Below are 12,438 nucleotides of genomic sequence, written 5' to 3' on the forward strand. Positions count from 1 at the left end.
GCTGGCCTGTCCTGAGGGAGGAAGCCCAGTGTAGCTGTATCTGTGAGACGGGGGTGAAAAGCAAACGGAGGTAACCGTGATCCTGACTAGTGGCAGAGGACATGTCACAACTACCTGAGACAACCAGGCTTTACAGTTATTTCCCATGAACTCGGAAGGTCACACACCTCAGGAGAAAAGTCTGTCAAGAAGGCACGCTGATAAATCTGCCGCACCGTTCTTTGAAGTTTATAAACCTCAGGAAAAATGTGGAAGCAGAAACCTTGGTGAGGATGATGAGAAAGGGGCACGGTCCATTTGCCACTGTGACCTATTGAGGCGCTTGCACGTCGCTGCCGAAAGGTTAGGCCACTGGATTTCAAACACCAGCAGAGTCCCTCATTCTGGAAATACTGCTGTGGTTTCCCATTAAGCCAGACTCGGTCTGGTCCTAGAATTCTAGGGAAAGCCTTACGGGGAGCAAAGGACCATTACGGCACGGAGTGCCCAAAGAAGAGCCCTTCGGGTGGAAAGGCCCTCCGATTACCACTCAGAACAGGTGCCTACTCAGAGAAGGGTCAACCTTGAAGAGGGGGAGGCAGTGAGGCCTTCAGGACCTTCCTTCGCTGCTGTGACCTGGAACAAGAGGAGAAGAAAGAGCTGCAAGCGTCTGTTGACTCATAGAACGCGGGGTGCAGGAAGGTGCATTTAGGAGCCCTGGAAGCTATCAAACATGAAACGGAAGCATAATGATTCAGGACCTAGGCGCTCGTGAACTGAAATGGGCTGGTATGACCCTTCAACATGATCATTTTGAAGAGGGCAATCGTAGGGTCTCCTGTGCTGGAAATGACAAATTGAAGAGGAAAGGTCTGGCATTCATTGTGGAAAGGATATTTTAAGAGCTATTGTTAAGTACAAGGCAGTCGGTGATAAGATTTTGTTTGTATGCCTACAAGGGAGAACAATGACACTTCCATTATTGTTGTTGGACTGAACCGTAATCACCAAAGACCAGTGAACTGTGTGAAATCATCAAGGAAACCAGACACGGAGAAAGCAAAAGGCCATCACAAAGACCAGAGCATGGACATGGGTACAGATTAGGGCTGGAAACACAGGGAATAAAGGACAGATAAACTCCTCGGGACCAATATTGAGAGTAGCCATCCCAGGAGGGGAAGGGGAAGGTGGACCTATAACAACACGTGCCCCCCGCCCCCCCAGGGCAATGGACAGCACATAAGGGGGTAAAAGGAGACATCGGACAGTGCGAGACTTGGAAAAATAATAATTTATAAATTATCAAGGGTTCATGAGGGAGGGAGGGAGAGGGTGGGGGAAAATGAGCTGATAACAGGGACTCGAGTAGTAGGAAAATATTGTGAAAACGATGATGGCAACAAATGTACGAATGTGCTTGACACAAGGGATTGTGATAAGATTTGTAGGAGCCCTCAATAAAACGATGAAAAACAAAAGACAGGAAAGGAAGGAAAGACCAACATGGATGTCTGAAGAGGCTCTGAAACGTAGACACGAAATACCTACAGCAACGGGAAGACGTGATGACGTAAACAGAGTGAACAGAAGATTTCAAAGGCCAGTCTGAGAAGACAAAGGGCACTATTATAATGAAACCTCTTAAGTCGTGGCGTTAAGAGAACCCAAAGCAAAGAACACACTCCGCAGTGGTCAGGCTGGAATAATAGGAGAAACAAATCCAAGTCAGGAGTTGCCATGTTGAAGGATTGATTCCATGGGCAAACTGGAGATCCAGCAGGAAGGACCCAAAGATGGAAGGAATGACTACCCAGAGTCACTGTCTCCCGGGACCTTGTCTGTCCTGACCTACGTGCTGCTCTGTGTCAGGAGTGACTCTGTCACTTACAACAAAAAGAATAAGAGAAAACATAAATAAAAAGATGAGAAAACAATGATGATCAACCGTCCCGGAAAACAATGGATATTGAAGTTGCAATTTCCCCTCCCCAGGAGCAAACCTTAATAAACCGAACCCAAGCCCTGTCCTAACTGTTAAGATACAATAACCAGAGGAGACCAGTAACAGGCACTTCTGAATGACTGCATTCACTGCAGAGAAACAACCAAGAGTTCTTTCAAATTCTGCCTTCTTCAGCTAGTCCTCTCAAGAGACACAGTATAATTTTGTCAACCATCAAATTTGAAAAGTCTAACCTTCTGGGAAGTAAATCACCTTCATTTCACTTTTCTTCAGCTAGTTAGAGTCAAGTGTTTATGTGCATGCCTTTAACAAATGCTATTTACAACTAATTCCCTTTAAGAAGGCAGGTCCATTCATGTACAATTAATTCAGCATGACATGCTCCAGGAAACTGCAGACAATTTCTAGCTCAGATACATGATGCTGGAAGGACACTCCCTGCGAGCTGCTCCGCCTTAAATGACATTTTATATTTTATTGTTTCTCAACATTCACATCCAATGTCTCGGTGCTGGCAAACGAGACTTAGAATGCATTTATGATAGTACTCAAGCATATTTCCAAAGGATTGAACCCGGAAAACATGCAGAGTGCTCAGCTCTTGATATGCAGGGGGCAACTCAGTAGCTATGAGTTGAAAGCACAATTTGTTCAAGGAACTCTATTATGCTATTATCTTTAGGTCACTGAAACCTCTCAACAACCTATCAAGGTAACCAGTGTTAGCTTTCTTATTTTAGGAGTGAGGCAACTAACGCTTGGATGGGGAAGTTGAGTAACTTAATGACTTTACCCACACATCCGTTATCCAGGATCCAAGCTGGTGAACCAGCTGTTAACCCAAAGGCAGGTGATTTAAACCTACTCGGTACTCTGTGGTAGAAAGATGTAGCAGTGGGTTTCTGTGAGGACAACAGCCTTGCAGACCCTCAGTCAGGCCCACTCTGTGCTATAGAGCTTCAGTGAATTGGGATTAACTCCACAATTGCAGTGGTTTAATAGGTGTCTTCTGGTATTTGACACCCAAAGTCTAATAAATGTTGAAGAGCAAACTTCTTCCGGGCCCTGCACAGTGAGAGAGCCTTGGCTGGTGAGCTACAGGGCAGTATGGGTCCATCTGGAACCTGAATATGATGGGACAAAGTGGTCCTTCAACTACTTTTTACTTGATTGGTGCTTGTTCTAACAGGCTGGTGGCACAATGATTAAGTACGGTACGCCACAGACAACAGAGAGCTGAGACACACTGAGATGCTTGCTCCACAGGAAAATTAAACTACAAACAAAAGAATAACCAACGCAAGGCCAGCAGCGACTCTATCGGACAGAGTACAACTGCCCCTGTGGGTTTCTGCGGTTATAAGTCTTTCCTGGAGTAGAAAGCCTCATCTTTCTCCCAAGGAAAGGCTGGTGGTTTTGAACTGCTCACGCTAGGGTTTGCAGTCCAATTCCTAACTCCCAACACCACCAGTGCTCCTCCACAGGAGAAAGAACTGGCTGTTGCTCCCACGAAGAGCAGACCCTAGGAACTCCTGTGGGCGGCTGTAGTCTGCTGCATGGGGTCACTGAGAGTCCATCATAGACTCAATGGACTTGTTAGGGCAACTCCATCTCATTGCTTCTAATATGTCTAATATGGAAATGTTTGTTATTATTGTTGTTTATGATCCATGCCTACGTGAATCTGGCTTTTATGTTTTTGTTTCTTGGGGTTGGCATGGGAATGATTATGGCAGTAACTTATCTACTCCAACACCATACATCATACATAAAACTATCAATAAGATATGGGACAAAAACAAAAGGGCGATAAATGGCACTTGTCGCAATGCACAGATGGCATACATGCAGCTCAGCATTGTGATTCACACGTGTTAGGGGAGGGACTACTGTGTCATGGGCACGCGCTCAAGGCAAATGATCCAGAAACGCTGGCTGAATGCCAATACTCATGCAGGAAAAAGCAAGAATTCAAGTATTCTAAAAGAAAAGAAAAAGACTCTAACATTTCCCTTTCTCATTGCCTGTCACAAAGAACCACCTTTATTATGGTTTTAGTAAATGTGGATAGTTGTACAACAAGAATTTGTGAAATTAGTCATACACTAATCTTTACATCCTAAATGTTCAAAATGAGTTTTTACAGAGGATTAACAAAGCTAAGATGGAGTGGATTAGCCCCACCACTCCCCTCGCACCCCCCTGTTCAGTTCTTGAGGAGTCTAATTTTTCTTTTTTTTAGCAATTTCATCAAGATACTGATACTAGCTTTTAAAAATTAAATTTCTTTCTTTCCTGGCAATGTCCTTTCATTTGGAAATGAATTGTATGCTGATGCTACTGTATTGTGTTCTTCGGAAGCCCTTGCAATTTTTAATTATTTAAAGGAAGCTCAGGACAGAACAACTCGGCTCCAACTGGTCTGGGAATTGAAAGCCATTCTTCCTTCTGCGCTCGATTCCAGAAACACATATGTTTTCCTTTACCCCGGCGGCTAAGTCATAAGTAAGCCTCCACTCGTTCTTTCACTCATGCATCTGTTCATCATTATGCATCAAGAAGTCAGAGGGCTCTGCCTCCCTCCCTGTACTTTATCGTTGGCTGTAAGTAAGAGAGCGAGGTTAAGCAGCCAGATCTATAGTGGAACTGAGGTCTGTATCTCAGTTCCTTTGACAGAAGGCAAGGAAGCAAGAAGGCCCTGAACGCAAGTAAGGGACCACGAAGGTGTAGAACATTGTTTCCTACCATGGGCGATACTGCCCCCACCCTGGAAGGGGTGACACTGGAACGATCCAGAGGGGTCTACAAAAGCAGGTACCTACACCTTATCCTGGATTATGGGCTGGAGTACAAAGGGTTTTCATTGCCAGGGAGGGTACTGAGTAGTTTTCTTTACTGAAAAGGGGCCAGTCAGTCAAGTAAGTTTGGGAGCCTATGGTCTAGAAGAAATATTGTTCTCGATTCTAGGGGATGGGAAAGACCACAGAAGTAGTGGCATATGACTATTCATTGTCAGTGACTCACATTAAGTCCGAAATGACATTGTCTAAATGCTGGACTGCATGAACGAAATCTGTCCAATAAATGCAACCTGTGTTTTCAGATACACTTTTCACTGCAATTTCTAAATCAAAGATTCAAAATGTAAAATAATAAATGGGCAACAATTCTACGTAACTGGAGGAGAAAGGAGTTGTTCTTTATAACTTTCCCCTCTTTGACAGCAGGGTATGTCTTGGCAGTCAGCATGCCCCTCCCAGAGGTACCTTGGATGAAAGACCTGGTGAACAATTTCTGGCAAATCAGCCACAGAAACCCAGGGAGCACAGTTCTATTCTGACACACAAAGAATCACCAGGAGACCGAGTGATGGCCACTGGTGATTCTGTTTGCAGAAGTCATCCTGATGGATGTGCATCAGCAAGTTTGAAGGTGTTAGGGCCGAGTTAAATTGTTTCGCCTCAGGGAGGATGGAGAGACTGGGACTGAATGAAGGCAGCCGCTGGGAGTCTGCGCGGCAGATTCAGCAAAGAGGAAGATGAAAATCCGCAGGGCCAGAGCTCTCAGGGCAGAAGAGATGGTGTTTACGTAATTTCAGAATAAAAGTCAATGACTTTAAAGGTAGGAAACTTCCATAGAGGCTAGCATTGGCTTTCACGGACCTGTTTATCCCAAGGTGAAATAAAAGAGTATCATCTCCTAGAGCAATTATTTTCTCAACTTGCACAACAGGGGTTTTGGTGAGATGCAGGGTGTCGTGTGGTCCCTTCTCCCCACCACCTGGGACATCTTTAGTCACAGTACAAACATTACAGAAACGGGTGGTCTGTCTGAGTGGACTTCTTGAGAAAGCTGCCAAGTGAGCCTGCCTCAGTATAAGGCAAATAGCCTGTGACCATCTGCCTTTTAAAATTATAGACCATATTTGTGTGTTGTCTTTCTTTCTTTCTTTCTTTCTTTCTTTAAATTTGCATTTAGAAGTCGCTTTGATTGAAAAGAGTTATTCATTCTAGTTAGTGCTGCCATCTTAACTGTTGAGGAATCAAGTTACAGACTTGATAGAGCCATAAGAGATAATAAGCAAAGTATGAGTATTCTGACAATCAAGAGAGTCTTGCATCTAGGATATGAAGTTCTGTAACAATGTACACATGTCGTCCAAGGGGATTAAATGGAATCTCACTTGCTCCACTCAAGAAAATCCCTATCTTTCGCCTATGATTTATCATGGAACCTAAACAGCCAGCATGTCACCTTAGGATACACCAAATACCCCAAGTCTAAATTCCATTTATTTCAAGTGTCATATCTCTAGATCATCAGTTTTTATTTTAAAGGGATAGAGGCAGAAATTGGGCTGCAATATACATCTTAGGAGGAGCTGTGGGAGGGCAGTCGGATTGCGCCACTAACTGAATCAAGATGAGGGGGAAGACCACAAGCTGGTGGCTGCAGAGTTGAATGAATCTGAGATCGGCCAAAGGAATTCAAGGTTGCCAGTCCATTGATGGCTCCTGGGGTCGGCAGGTGATGTAACAAGAGGTCTAGGAACCAGATGCAGGATTCAGATAAGGCAGAAGTGAGTTAGTTTCTGCACACGGTTAGTCTATACTCAGTAGGGCCACACCGTAAGTGAAACCTCCCTCAAATGTATCAAGACTGTGCCTTGTTTTAACTGCTTGGCTGCTTCGCCGGAGATCCCATCATGGAGTTGGCCACACTACGTTAGATCACATCACGGGAGAATCCTGAACCACCCAAGCTGCCATAAAACCTGTCACAGCACCCGGAAGCTGAACAACGAACAAGGAAGAGCAACGAGGCATTGATGCGTTTGAGTTATTTATTGTGCTGCTGACGAATACGGAACACTTCCTGCATCATGGGCTCCCAGAAGAACAAACCAATTGGCCTTGCCAGAGAGACCACTAGAATGCTCCTTCGAAGGGAGGACAGCTAGACTTCACCTCCGGTACTCTGGACATGTTTCCATGCTGAACAATGACATGACACTTGGTAGAGGGTCAGCCAACAAGAGTGAGAAACTCAGAGTGAAGTGGTACCGTGGCTGCAACAATGGGCCGAAGCACAGTAACAGTTGTGAGGATGGCACAGGGTTGCTAGGGTTTAGTTGTGCTGTGCACAAGGTTGCCAACTCAATGGCACTGACTAACAACAACAGACCTGGTGCTATTTATCATACTTTCTCATTGTTATTTGCTCCCCTGTGGCTGCTCCCATTTACCACCACATCCCTGAGGCCTAGCAGTGTCTGGTTCACATTACACAGCCACCATGCATTAGCCAGAGCTCTGGTGGGGCAGCGGTGATGAGTCGGGCTGCAATCAGCAAGGTCAGCAGTTTGAAGTCACCAGCCACTAGTGGAAAGAGGGAGCTTTCCACTCTTATAAGCATGTACAGTCTTGGAAACTCACTAGAGTCACTATAAGTCAGAACTGACTCAAGGTCAGTGAGAGATAGAAAGCTGTGAATATAAAGCAACCTGAAGAGAAATTTGGAAGACTCTGAAATCGGGGAAATGGGGTTCAAATACTGACTCCAAACGTTCTAGTTGTGCGAACTTGGGCAAGACACTTAATCTGCTTCCTAGTCTGTAAAATAAGGGAAATAAGTCTGATTTCATGACCATGATGTAAGATTTAGACCAAGTGATGTGCAGTTCAGTTCAATACCTGGTAGAGGACAGTCACCAATACATGGCAGCCAGTGCAGCTGTGTTATTAATATTACTTTGAGGCTTCCTCTCACAGCTGTGAAACATCGTTCTCTCTGAAATTAGAGCTACTTATGGGTTTACACACCTGCAGGAGGTACCCATTGGGTATAAACTGCCCTGTTGTTCTTAGAATGCAGAATTGGATTCTTTCGGTCACTGAGTTTGCATTTCTTTAGTAAATGGAGAATTTATTTGGACACAACAACAGAGGGAATCATGAAACTTAGTTCCTCCCTTCGTGGAGCTCAGAGTCCCCTTGGGAGATTAGTATATGGACAATTACCCAACTCTGGTCCCTAGAAGGAAAAATGGGCACACAGGTCCGGTGTATGTGCACAGCAAATCACTCAACTCTAGACTGGACCTCATTGACCTAGAGTCGACGGCCATGTTATCTCCTGGAATATACAGCCCTGTGCCCAGGCCAGAGCCACATTTGCTTGGGGAAAAAACAGAGTTAGAAATACCCTCCCAGTGGAAGCAATGCCCTGCTGGAGTCTTTCAGAATGAAAAGGATGCAACCAAGTGAAGACAAAATGCAAGGGCACACCATGAAGAGGGAAGAGCGTGCCCCAGTACAACCTGGGTGAACGCGGCCTCCTATCCGCAGAGGACCTCGTGGGAGAGCAGAGTACTAGCAGGACAGGAGCTTGTGAGGCAAGTACGGTCTCGTCATAGGGCGTGCCATGCAAAGAATAGCACGGTGCATCTTACTCTAGAAGCAACGAGAGCCATGGAAGGAGTTCCATAAAATATCATTGATAAAAGGAATGACAAAATTAATATTTGATTTGGTCTATTGTATTTTAGAAAAGGAGATGGTTAGATCCTATGTTTTTGTACCAATTGATGGTCTATTTTTTTAACCATTTTATTAGAACATAATCCAGACATCATACAATTCAATAGTTCGGTCATATTAAGTGTTGTACAATCAATCACTAGCCAATCCGTTTTAAAGGATTTTCTTCCTTCTTGCACTCCTGTTATTTATCAGCCAGTATGCTATAGTATGTAGCCTTGCTGGTAGGAATATAATTAACTTTTCTCACTTGGGGACAATTTATTGTCACATGAAAAGCGGCTATTCATCACTGCTGTCTCTCTTGCAGTCTCTCTTTTTTTGTTGCTCACGAGAGGATAAACAGCTCACTCAAATATCACATTGAAACAATAACAGCATGCTCTTTTAATGCCTGAGCTTCAAAAGCAGATGATGATTAAATTACATATTATACATGGCCAAAAATTCACTGCAGTGCTGAGATCAAAGAAGACCATCTACTCAGAAATGTTTTAAGTCCTCAAAGCAAGGGCCACTTCACTGATTCCATTCCTAAACCAGCATAGCCTCAATATGGACTGAAAAGGAGAAGTCAGCAGAAATTTCTGACTGTGTCCTCTGGACAGTTTTGAAGAGGTCCAACTGTCATGGTAGCTTCAAATGACAGGGCCTTCCAGAGACTTTCCACCGTGCTGCTTCCACTACTTAGACCTGACAAAGATAAACTGCTTTTCCCCCAAAGAAGGAAAGGGAAAATGGCTCAAAACTTTTTTGTTTGTTTGTTTTGGAAGTTAGTACATTTGTTTTCAGTACCTACGAGGATAAGGTAGCCAGACGTCCCGCTTTTGGCGGGACAGACCCGATTTTTGGCGTTCTAAAAAAGTCCTGATTTTTGGACAGAATTCATGACAAGCTAGGGAATGGTTTATTTGGTCCATATAAACCAAATTTTAAATTAAGAACACCCCACCCCCACCCCCGGTCAATGGTGTCCTGCTTTAAATCTGGTCACCTTATACTAGAAGCTCTGGTGGTATAATCATCATGTGTTGGGCTGCTAACTTCAAGATCGGCAGTTTGAAATGACCAGCCCCTCCTAGGGAGAAAGCTGAAGCTGTCTACTCCCATGAAGACTGTTTCAGAAACTCACGGGGGCAGTTCCACCCTGAAGAAGAGGCTCACTGGAAGTCAAAAGCGACCCAGTGGCAGTGAGTTTGGTTTTGTCTACTAAGAGCTCGAGAGTTGCCCATACCAAGATGAGCACTGTAAAGCCCAACTCCTGCATCGAGACTCACCTCCAATGGGGTTCTCCCATGTAGGTGTTTACCCTAGTGGCTTAGTCGGTACACGTTAGGCTGCAGTTGGCAGTTCAAAACCACCAGCAGCTCTGAGGGAGAACGACGGGGCTTTCTACTCCAGACAGGAGTTACAGTCTTGGAAGCCCAGAGGGGCAGTTCGAGCCTGTCCTATGGGGGTCGCCGGGAGTGGGGATCAACTTGAAGGCAGAAGTTTGGTCTTGGATTCTCCAATCTGAAGTGACAGTCCCCCGCCTGACCCCCAAGCTATGAACATCTTTTTATTTATAGTTCTGAGCGCAGATAACTTCCATAAAGTAGATTTGAAAGTGGACTTAGAGGAGTGTATGTGTCTTGGCCACCTGTTTTTATGTACTTTAAAAAATCATGTTTTTCTTATCTGAAAAATGGGGTTATTCACATGGGAAAGGAAAGAGTTTTTTATTGTAAAAATATATAGAATACATCTTTTGCTAATTTTTACTTTTTTCCCAGATGTACGATTTAGGGATGTCAGTTGCATTAATCATGTTGTGTAACACCATCTACCATCATTGCCCACTGATCATTCCCATCACAAGGAACCCTGCTTCCTAAATACTTTCCCCTGGGAGCTACTCATCAACGTTGTGTCCCACACACTTGTCTGTTCTCGTTATTTAATAATGATGGCATCATACAATACTTGAAGGACATTTGTTTTGGAAGTTGTCAAAGATTTCAATTTACTTGGATCCACAGTCAATACCTATGGATGCAGCAGTTGATAAAGAAAACGAGGTATTGGATTGTGCAAATCTGTCACAGAGAAGAGAAAGTGCTGAAAAGCAAGGACGTCACTTTGAGGCCTAAGGTGTGCCTGGGCCACACCATGGTTTTGTTTTTTGGGTTCTCTTTCTTTTGTTCCTTCCTTCTTTTTCCCTTTTCTCCTGGGTCTTGGGTCTTTTATTCGTTTCTTTTTAAAAAGCCGTTTTAATGACATACAATTGACATATCATCTATCTCAATAGTTCAAACTCTTTTCAGTGAAGGACCTGTTTTTTTCGTTGTTATTTTAAAGATGTGGTGACTGAGTTTCAGAGAAGCGAAATAGCCTATCTAATGCCGCAAAGGTAATCCTCAAAATGTTTTAAAAATCAAAGCCCAGTACACTTCCCACTGTAACACAATTACCTTCTGCAACACTCAGAGAGCTGTAGAAACTATGCATTCCATACATACCTGCTTCATGAATCTCTTCCTTCCCAGTATAGGAGGAAAACACCTGCCTGGAGAATTTGTACTGTTGTTCTCGGAAATTGTTCTGTAAGTAGTCCATCAGCATGACGTACCCTGACTGCTGCATTGTAAGAACTTCACAGAAAACTGCCAACTGCAGGGAAGACCAAACCATGTAACATTATCTGCGGCAAAGGCACCGGTGAGTATTCTAAAATAGATATTTCTGAAGATGAGAACAGAATTCTACTTGAAGGTGCTTCATATTTTGGCAAGGGTTTGAATTTCTTAGATTACCTGGCTTTCAGAGATGCTGACTGTATCTTTAAAAATAATCCAGTCAACAGTGTCCGTGCAGGGAGGAGATGTCAGCGAGCCATTGTAAGTGTAATACTTGTCGGTGGAGTTTGGCAAGAGGTTCAGCAGGATGAGTGGATCTAATGCAGCCTGTTTCCCTGCAAAGTAATAACACACAGCTCAGCTGGAATCCCAATCTTGGAACTTGGCTATTCAGTTTCTCAGACACAGTTATGTGATTCCTTATGTATTGAATGAGAGCCAAAAATGTAAATATATTTTAGATATATTTTGTACATCTTGGTGTGTGTGTGTGTGTGTGTGTGTGTGTGTGTTGATGGTTCAATAAATTCATGGAAGAAATCATATGGAAAGATAATGGTATTTTCCCACAAATGTTTAAAAGCACCCTCATATCACTAATATAGCCTCATACGTCTTATATTTATACCAGAAATAATCTGAGCAATTATTTTACATTTAAAAAGGTAATTAGAAGTTGTAGGAGTACCTTGATAGAAGAGTGAATGACTTTGATATGGCTCTGTACAAGTTCATGAAAACAAATCCCAAATCAAAAATAAGGCCACTCAGCAAACTAATAATAGAAGGGAACCCCCTTATCTAATAGCAATTATCTTCAAAAGGGTATTAACAGGGGGGAAAAAAGGGTATTAGCAGGAGGGAAAAAATGGGTATTAGCAGGAGGGAAAAAAGGGTATTAGCAGGAGGGAAAAAAGGGTATTAACAGGAGGGAAAAAGGGTTTTAACAGGAGGGAAAAAAGGGTATTAACAGGAAGGAAAAAAGGGCATTAACAGAAGGGGAAAAGGGGCATTAACAGGAGGGAAAAAAGGGTATTAAGAAATATCAAATTTGTGAATGACTTCTTTAAACAATTTCCCTAGACATCAAGAATGAGACAAGTATGCCTTCCTAATATGACTTTTGTTTGACACTGACCTAGAGGAACTGGCCAATGCAATAAGGCAAGAAAAAGAAAGGAAAGGTGTAAAACAGGATAGAAATAATACCATTTCTATTTGCAGATAACATGATCATGCATGTAAAAGTTAGGGGGGAGGACCCAGAATTCACACAGGGGCATTTAGCCTACTTACTGTATACAAATGTATACAGTGTAAAAAAAAATTCATTGTATTT

The 12,438-nt window shown here is 43.4% G+C and overlaps 1 protein-coding gene across 6 annotated transcripts in view; it reads right to left on the minus strand.

Annotated features, from left to right (window-relative positions):
* The window catches only part of PTPRZ1 (protein tyrosine phosphatase receptor type Z1), a 207,364-nt gene that overhangs the window by 71,261 nt on the left and 123,665 nt on the right, over window positions 1–12,438 (minus strand). For all 6 annotated transcript variants that reach the window (XM_045288711.1, XM_045288710.1, XM_045288709.1 and 3 more), the window contains exons 7-8: window positions 11,277–11,434; window positions 10,983–11,133 (exon numbers count right to left, since the gene is read on the minus strand). In XM_045288711.1, the coding sequence (XP_045144646.1) occupies window positions 10,983–11,133; window positions 11,277–11,434 (309 nt within the window). The remainder of the gene's footprint in view (window positions 1–10,982; window positions 11,134–11,276; window positions 11,435–12,438) is intronic.

Source organism: Echinops telfairi, unplaced genomic scaffold (assembly GCF_000313985.2).
Source record: "Echinops telfairi isolate 266 unplaced genomic scaffold, ASM31398v2 ScPeMD7_23;HRSCAF=83, whole genome shotgun sequence".
Classification (NCBI taxonomy): domain Eukaryota; kingdom Metazoa; phylum Chordata; class Mammalia; order Afrosoricida; family Tenrecidae; genus Echinops; species Echinops telfairi.